We start from the raw sequence: 9,567 nt of genomic DNA, 5'->3' as shown, positions 1-9,567 counted from the left end.
CCCTGCATCCGCACCACGCCGCCGGCGGCCTGCACTTCGACGACCGCTTCTCCGACGAGCAGCTGGTGACCATGTCGGTGCGCGAGCTGAACCGGCAGCTGCGCGGGGTCAGCAAGGAGGAGGTGATCCGGCTGAAGCAGAAGAGGCGGACCCTGAAAAACCGCGGCTATGCCCAGTCCTGCCGCTTCAAGAGGGTGCAGCAGAGACACGTCCTGGAGTCGGAGAAGAACCAGCTGCTGCAGCAAGTCGACCACCTCAAGCAGGAGATCTCCAGGCTGGTGCGCGAGAGGGACGCGTACAAGGAGAAATACGAGAAGTTGGTGAGCAGCGGCTTCCGAGAAAACGGCTCGAGCAGCGACAACCCGTCCTCTCCCGAGTTTTTCATGTGAGTCTGACACGCGATCCCAGCTAGCCACCCTGATAAGTGCTCCGCGGGGGTCTGACTCGGGTGTGGGCTTGCTAGTTCCAGAGCCATGCTCGCCACCACCTCACCCCCCACCCCCACCGAGTTTGGCCCCCTTGGCCTCCTACAGACACACAAACACGCATGCACACACCACACACACACACACACCCCACACCCTGCTTGAGTTTGTGGTGGTGGTGGCTGTTTTAAACTGGGGAGGGAATGGGTGTCTGGCTCATGGATTGCCAATCTGAAATTCTCCATAACTTGCTAGCTTTTTTTTTTTTTTTTTACACCCCCCCCCCAACCCCCGGACTTGCACAATGTTCAAAGATCTCAGCAGAGTTCTTCATGTGAAACGTTGCTCACCTTTGAAGCCTGCATCATTCACTTTTTTTTTTTCCTTCTTCCCCTTCAGTTCATGAACTGGTGTTCATTTTCTGTGTGTGTGTGTGTGTGTTTTATTTTGTTTGGTTTTTTTTTTATTTTACTTTTGGAGCTTGCTGTGTTGCCCACCTTTTTTCCAACCTCCACCCTCACTCCCTCTCAAACCATCTTTTCCGAGATGAAAGAAAAAAAAAAAGCAAAGTTTTTTTTTCTTCTCCTGAGTTCTTCATGTGAGATTGAGCTTGCAAAGGAAAAAAAAAATGTGAAATGTTATAGACTTGCAGCGTGCCGAGTTCCATCGGGTTATTTTTTAGCATTGTTATGCTAAAATAGAGAAAAAAATCCTCATGAATCTTCCACAATCAAGCCTGCATCAACCTTCTGGGTGTGACTTGTGAGTTTTGGCCTTGTGATGCCAAATCTGAGAGTTTAGTCTGCCATTAAAAAAAACTCATTCTCATCTCATGCATTATTATGCTTGCTACTTTGTCTTAGCAACAATGAACTATAACTGTTTCAAAGACTTTATGGAAAAGAGACATTATATTAATAAAAAAAAGCCTGCATGCTGGACATGTATGGTATAATTATTTTTTCCTTTTTTTTCTTTTTGGCTTGGAAATGGACGTTCGAAGACTTATAGCATGGCATTCATACTTTTGTTTTATTGCCTCATGACTTTTTTGAGTTCAGAACAAAAAAGTGCAACCGTAGAGCCTTCTTCCCATGAAATTTTGCATCTGCTCCAAAACTGCTTTGAGTTACTCAGAACTTCAACCTCCCAATGCACTGAAGGCATTCCTTGTGAAAGATACCAGAATGGGTTACAAATTTAACCTGGCAAACATTGAAGAACTCTTAATGTTTTCTTTTTAATAAGAATGACACCCCACTTTGGGGACTAAAATTGTGCTATTGCCGAAAAGCAGTCTAAAGTTTATTTTTTAAAAATAGAAATCTGCCCCATTATTTTTGGTTTGTTTTATTTTTATTTTATATTTTTTGGCTTTTGGTCATTGTCAAATGTGGAATGCTATGGGTTTCTAGTATATAATTTAATTCTAGTTTTTATAATCTGTTAGCCCAGTTAAAATGTATGCTACAGATAAAGGAATGTTATAGATAAATTTGAAAGAGTTAGGTCTGTTTAGCTGTAGATTTTTTAAAAGATTGATGCACTAAATTGTTTACTGTTGTGATGTTAAGGGGGGTAGAGTTTGCAAGGGGACTGTTTAAAAAAAGTAGCTTATACAGCATGTGCTTGCAACTTAAATATAAGTTGGGTATGTGTAGTCTTTGCTATACCACTGACTGTATTGAAAACCAAAGTATTAAAAGGGGAAACGCCCCTGTTTATATCTGTAGGGGTATTTTACATTCAAAAATGTATGTTTTTTTTTTCAAAATTAAAGTATTTGGGACTGAATTGCACTAAGATATAACCTGCAAGCATATAATACAAAAAAATTGCAAAACTGTTTAGAACGCTAATAAAATTTATGCAGTTATAAAAATGGCATTACTGCACAGTTTTAAGATGATGCAGATTTTTTTACAGTTGTATTGTGGTGCAGAACTGGATTTTCTGTAACTTAAAAAAAAAAATCCACAGTTTTAAAGGCAATAATCAGTAAATGTTATTTTCAGGGACTGACATCCTGTCTTTAAAAAGAAATGAAAAGTAAATCTTACCACAATAAATATAAAAAAATCTTGTCAGTTACTTTTCTTTTACATATTTTGCTGTGCAAAATTGTTTTATATCTTGAGTTACTAACTAACCACGCGTGATGTTCCTATGTGCTTTTCTTTCATTTTCAATTCTGGTTATATCAAGAAAAAGAATAATCTACAATAATAAACGGCATTTTTTTTTGATTCTGTACTCAGTTTCTTAGTGTACAGTTTAACTGGGCCCAACAACCTCGTTAAAAGTGTAAAATGCATCCTTTTCTCCAGTGGAAGGATTCATGGAGGAATAGGGAGGCAGTAATTCAGGGTGAAATTATAGGCTGTTTTTTGAGGTGAGGAGGCTGGCCCCATATATTGATTAGCAATATTTAATATAGATGTAAATTATGACCTCATTTTTTTTCTCCCCGAAGTTTTCAGTTTTCAAATGAGTTGAGCCATAATTGCCCTTGGTTGGAAAACAAAACAAAACAAAACAGTGGAACTAGGCTTCCTGAACATGGCCCTACGCTTCTGATCAGAAGCAAGCCCATCCAAAGACAGAGGAACCGGACAAATATGGCGCCTCAGAGATGGCTTGGGCACATAGGCATTTAATGGTAAAGAGAAACAGCGCTTGCCTTTTCACTAAAGTTGATTATTTTTCCTTCTTCTCTTACACACCGTGATTTTCTTGTTAGCAAGGCCTGACAAGGTTTAACATAAACACTTTATACAAATCAAAGTTGTTTGTTTTGTTTTGCTTTTCTCTTTAACATTGAAGGTCATTTGTCTTAAATAGGAAAAAGAAAATCTACTCCTTACTTCCATAGTTCCAAGTACGTATCTGGTTTAAACTGTGTTATCAAATCATATTTCGCCATGAATATTCAGTGGAGAACTTCTCCACTTAGATGAGCTAGTAATGATTTCAGATCATGCTATCCCCAGAAATAAAAGCAGAAAATGATACCTGTGTGGAATATAGGCTGGGTTTTCATTTATTGGTATTTACCCCAAAATAGGCTGTGTATGGGAACTGACTTAAAGATTACTTGGAAAGATTCAAAACTACCTTCACTAGCAGGACTCCTAAGCATTGACCTATTTTTAAATGACACAAATTCATGAAACTAATGTTACAAATTCATGCAGTTTGCACTCTTAGTCAACTTCCCCTAGCACACTAATAGAATGTTAGACAAAGCCAGCACTGTTTTGAAAATAGAGCCAAACACGATGGCTTTTGTTTTGATTTTGCAGTTCTTAAAAAAAGATAATACTGCAAGTCTGACTGAAAGACTTATTTTGAAGAAAACAGGTTGTGTTTGCTGCTGCTAAGTTCTGGCCAGTTTATCATCTGGCCTTCCTGCCTATTTTTCACAGAACATGAAGACAGTGTATAACCTCGACATTTTGACCTTCCTTTATGTGCTAGTTTAGATAGGCTCCTGAATCCACACTTAATTTTGCTTATCAAAAGTCTTACTAGTAAACCTTCCCTCATGAGCTTGAAGTCAGTGTTCTTGACTCCAGATATTTCTTTCCTTTTTTTTTTTTTTTTTTTTCCAATCACAACTAAGAGATACACAAACTCTGAAGAAGCAGAAATGGAGAGAACGCTTTTACAAAAATCTCAGCATCTGATGAAAGATTTTAGGCAAACACATTCTCTAGAGTGATATTCTGGATGTAGTTATTGCAGTTACCTTATGACGAATGAGGCCTGGACTGGGAGAAAAATACAGTTGCGTAGAATTAAGCATTTTGGTAGGAATCTACAAGGCGGTTGAATATAATAAACTTTGGAAAAGCAAGTGCAGAGGTGCTGGCAAAAATGAGGTTTGAGCGGCTGGCTGTAAGAGAAGGTTAACTCCTAGTAAAAGGCATTTTTGGAAATAACAATTGCTGAAAACTTTGAAGTATATAGTGGGAGTGGCACACAAATACATGTTTTTTTGTTTTGTTTTTTGTTTTTTTACAAAGAACTCCTAAATCCCGAATAAGTGCCATTCATTACAAATAAGTCTCTAAATTAAAAAAAAAAAATCATATGAGGAAATCTAGCTTTCCCCTTTATGCTGCGTTTGAGTCTTTGTCTAAATAGTGTTAAAATTCCTTTCATTCCAATTACAGAACTGAGCCCACTCGCAAGTTGGAGCCATCAGTGGGATACGCCACATTTTGGAAGCCCCAGCATCGTGTACTTACCAGTGTGTTCACAAAATGAAATTTGTGTGAGAGCTGTACATTAAAAAAAAAAAAAAATCATTATTATTTGCAGTCATGGAAAACCACCTACCCCTGACTTCTGTTTAGTCTCCTTTTTAAATAAAAATTACTGTGTTAGAGAAGAAGGCTATTAAATGTATAACTTCCATAGTAATTAACTATGCCTCTTGTCTGGGGGTTTCATAGAGACCCGTAGAAAAGCACACTCCTGCTTTTCGATTTATGGTGTGTGCAAGTGAACAGGTGCGATGGTTTCAACCTGCCATACTAGTTTTAAAAATTCACTGAAATTACAAAGATACATATATATGCATATATATAATGGAAAGCTTCCCAGAATGCAACAATTAGCATTTTAAAAGCATATATAGGCAGGCACATTCTAAATAGTACTCTTTCATGCTTCATTGTTTCTCTGGCAGATAATTTTACTAAGAAAAATTTATATTCAACTCCTCTTCCCTAAACAAATGCATGAGCAGAAGTTCCAGTGGAGCCGAGCCCCCTGGTTTTCTCATAGGCCCTAGACAGGGTTGCACTTATCAGTTATGTTAAACCTGCTCATTTGTCAGACATAGCTGTAAATGAAAACAATGTGTGGCAAAATACAAAGTTAGTTAAATACACACCCTCTGTGTGATTTTTTTGCTCCCTTTTCTTTTTTGCTCACAAACTGTCAAAAAAAAAAAAAAAAATCACCTCCTTTAAATTTCCCTGGCTTCTTGCACGTTTCCCTTTTCAAAAACCATGTAATAATTTTTTACAATGTATCTGACACATTAATATATTGACATCGAATAGGCAGGGGTTCTACTTTTGCCTAACAGATAAATCTGCTATGGAGACATCATTTCCTCTCTGTTTCAAAGCCATAACTACCTGGGCGGCTTTCAACACAGACCCCTCCGATGGGAAATGCTGTTTATTACTGAATGCAGGATGCTCATGCTCTGATCTTTTCTCCCTTGTGCCTTTACCCCAGTCACTTTTACTTAGCAACACCAATTCTAGATACTTCTGTTCCGAAGTAGAACCTCCCCCTTGCCACACCACCAGTTTTCCTGCTAAAAGCAGTGGACAGAAGGCAAATCATGGTCACCCTCACAAGCATGGCACCCAGCTGTCTCGGTAGCTGCATTCCCAGCATGTCCTGGTCTAAATATCTAGAGTTGCCTATGACACGTTCAAAGGTTCCCAAGCACAGTACATTGGGAGTCTTTTGCTGTTGTGGCTGTTGTTTTTGTTTAGGCCACCTTACTTCCGTATTCACATACTCTTGGCTTTATGAAATACACTCCTCCAGTCTACTAAGCCAATCAATGTATTTAAAAGTCTGATTGCCACATGAGTCTCTCTCTCTCTCTCTATCTCCCTCTGTTTCTCTCTCTCTCTCTGTTTTTTTCTGTTTTGCCTGCCGGTAAAGACTGAGATAGGTTGGAAGACTAAAATACATGAGTACATGAGTGACAACCTTCAGCCATCTGATTTCCATGCCAGTAAAATACACAACCAAGCTCTTCTTAGTGCTGCTAATATAAACATTCACTAAGAGGGTATAGGAAGTGAGATTTACCAGCTTCACGTTGCTGATTTGCAAGGTTCCCCACTACGATTCTCTGTCATTTGATTTTTCAAAAATAATTTTGTCCCTCTCTTTGAAGAAATGTCTTAGTTCTTTTGTTTGTTTTTTTTTTTTTTTTTAGAGAAGTTTTATCTGCAGTGATAGGCTCCAATTTTTATCTCCTCTGATTATTTGTCAGGATGCTGAATGAATAATTTGGGGCCTGTGCCTTCCTTGTTGTTTTGAGGAAAATAAGAGAAACTTGGAAGTTGGTTTCACTCTTAGCCCAGCCTAAATCTAAAAGAAGATATCCCAAGTTCAGGCAGGCCATACGGTAGTGATAAAGGAGGTGGTCCAGGTCCAGCCACCTCAATCAGGATTTGTTTGTTTTGAAGCATTTGCTTAAAAGCAGAGCAAGAGCCTTAACCTACCTTCCCATAACACTGCTTTTCTCGCTTTTGATACAAATCTTCAAAATTCAAACATCAAACAGCCCCAGAAAAGGGGAATTCTCTCCAGGCATTGCTCCACCCCAGCTCCTGAACAAACCCAGCTCTGTCTAGCATTTTTTCCCCTAGCGGGGGTAGGGGACAGGGTGAGAGAATTTCAGTCTCCCAGGCTGTCTCATGATTGTTGGGGCATAAAGAAACACAGTCCTGCCACAAATTTGGAGCATCTTTACCCTTTAGAGAGGAACAAAACAAAACTAAACAAACAAATCAAATTGCTTTGCATGAAGGCGTAGCAAATAAAATCTCGGGCTCCCTGTTCCCTGCACCATTTGTAGGAGGTGAGAAATGAGGGAAACAAGAGAAAGGAGAACTTTAAAAGCAGGAGGCCCAGGAGTAATCCCTGTTACCAGTGTGAATTTCACTTGCTCCGTGGCTAAAGTCAGACCTAGTGTGCATGTATGCCGGAAGTAAACTAGGCTCGGCTGTCCATTTCTTCAAAATATGTTCACATGTTTCCTTTCTGAAAACAATCTTGGGGACCAAACCCCAGTGGAGAGATTTGAGGAAATCGTTAATGTCTTAACATTTCAGTATTTATAAATATATCCGTCTGTGCTTCGATGATGGTGACATTTTGGACCAGCCAGCCATATTGTGCCAACATTTAAACGGTCACTGCAATAGTTTTATGACATCATGACAGTATTTGATTGTTTAAATTTGAAGGCGCTCTGTGTGTTTTCCATAAGTATGCCCAAACGAAAAAGGCTGAGATGGGAAGAGCAAACCAACAACACACAGAAATAAGATCTTTATATGAAGTTTCATCAGAGTCGTACAGTTTTAAGAAACTCACAAAACACATTTTCCACGACTATGACTGGAATGCACAGTTCCTTACACAAATCATAGCATTTACTGAGCACCTCTTCTGTTGTTCAATGCAATTAATTTTCTTTTCCTTCGTTTTTATTAAATAATAGTTTTCCCAACAATTAGAACAGTGGATTGCAAAATCACATTCCTCCCTTCTACAGAGATGCACCTTAGATAGATCTTCAGTGACAATTAGAAGGAGCACTAATGCAAGAAAGGAGGATGAAGGAGTCGTGTCTGCTGAGCTTTGGGAAAAAGAGTGAAAAGAGAGGAAATAGTTTTCTGTATTTTCCCCTGCACTCCTCTACCTGCCCCTCACCCCCCCAACCCAGGCCTTGGTGTGAGCTGCAAACCGGTGATTCGCATTCTGAATTTCTCTATTCTAAATATTCTGATTACCAGCCTTGACCGTTTCCAAGCGAAAATTCCAAAGAGCCATTTTTTCCTTGTGGTTGGTGCTTTCCATTAGGGAACAGGAGAAGTGATGAAACCTTATAGAACTGGGTGGGAAGGAGTGAAAATCACTCTCCTTCCAGAATCCCCGACCAGGATAGGTGTAAAGGGAACACTGGCCTGAAAAATTAGGTCAGGAGTTCAGAGTCCCTTTTTGCAACCAATAGTTGTCCTGGTTCTCTGTATGACCTCAACCACTTCTTGAGGCCTGTAGAAGTGGGTTTCTGACTTTGTTGGAGGGATTCTGCAGAAGGAAAGCAGGTGGAGGATCCCAGGACAATAGGCAACCGCAAACTAGGCCCAGAGAGCACAGGAGAGGAAGGGACCTGCATGCAGAGGCTGGGAGAGTATGGCCCAGACTAACAGGCCAACCTTGGTTTATGACCTCCAGTCGCCAGGGGTCAGCTCCGGGTCATTCTCAGAGTCCCCCAAAACCTTCCACCAAGAAGGATCTGTTTGCAGTGTGACTGACAAGCCACCGACAGGTTGTGAGCTCTCCACAGAGTCCTAGAAACAACAGTGAGGTCCTTAGCACCAGGGTCTGCACCCTTGCCACCTGACTCCTGTCCAATCTCAGAGTCCTTTCCATCATTTCTGACACCTTTTCCTCCCATGCCTGGTCATCCAGGGCCATGAAAGAGCCTCAGAAGGCACTGTCCTCAGGCCAACAAGTGGAGGAAGCTGAGGTCTGGGACCCAATAAGTCACCTCCACCCCCTGTTTAAGTGTAGACACAGACAGGGACGGGGAAAAGGTCCGTCCGGGGAGCAGCACTGGAAGCTCAGCTGCAATCTTCAAAGCTGGCCAGAGCTTTCGGTGCAATGGTCTTGAAGCCTGGAATGAAGGAGATGAAGGCAGAGAGGATGCTGAGTTTGTCACCTCTCCCAGTTTCTAAGAACAACCCTCCCTCCATGCCCCTCCATCACCCCCCCCCACCCCGCACCCTACGTCCCCCGCGGGCCCCAGATAGGAACACCGCATTCCAGTCCTTTATGCATGGGTTCTGCGGGGCCCAGTGGCCCTGGGCATCACTGCCCGAGCCTGGTGGCTGCAGCTGCGTGGGGCTGGGTGTGCTCCCCACCCTCTGGGGTCCCCCGAGCGGTGTCCAGCAGGTGCGCAGGGACTGGAGCTCAGACAGAGGGGGCGGGTCCCGAAGATTGCCCGAAGCTACCGCGTCCCTCAGTCCCGGGCAGGGCCTGCAGTCCCAGACCCGCGGCAGAGCCCAGGGAGCCAGTGCGCTCAGACGCCAGCAACACAGCGCCCCTCGGAGATGCTCACCACGCCGCCCGACGTCTGGGGGCGCTAATGATGGCCGCACGCAGCGCGCTCCAGGGCCCCGCGCCCACCCAAGCTCCCGCACCCGTGCAGGAGCTCGGATTGTGTTCAAATTTGGTTTAAAAAGTCAAGAGGACTGCCCTAGCGGAGCGAGCTCCGGAGATATAAAAACTCCCTGGTGCGCCGCTCTCCTGGGTGGGCGCCTGCAGGGAGGGAGTAAGACTCGGTCCCCGCAAGGCTCCGCCCTTCACCTTG

The 9,567-nt window shown here is 42.3% G+C and overlaps 1 protein-coding gene across 1 annotated transcript in view; it reads left to right on the top strand.

Moving 5' to 3' along the window:
* MAF (MAF bZIP transcription factor) overlaps window positions 1-4,831 on the top strand; it is a 6,152-nt gene extending 1,321 nt beyond the window's left edge. The window contains exons 3-4 of the mRNA XM_023226816.2: window positions 12-385; window positions 4,601-4,831. Of these exons, the coding sequence (XP_023082584.1) occupies window positions 12-385; window positions 4,601-4,694 (468 nt within the window). The 3' untranslated portion in view covers window positions 4,695-4,831. The remainder of the gene's footprint in view (window positions 1-11; window positions 386-4,600) is intronic.
* The last annotated feature ends 4,736 nt before the right edge of the window (window positions 4,832-9,567 follow it).

The sequence above is a fragment of the Piliocolobus tephrosceles genome, chromosome 17 (genome assembly GCF_002776525.5).
Source record: "Piliocolobus tephrosceles isolate RC106 chromosome 17, ASM277652v3, whole genome shotgun sequence".
NCBI lineage: Eukaryota > Metazoa > Chordata > Mammalia > Primates > Cercopithecidae > Piliocolobus > Piliocolobus tephrosceles.
The sequence above is the reverse complement of the archived record's forward strand: the minus strand, read 5'-3'. Positions and strand labels throughout refer to the sequence as shown.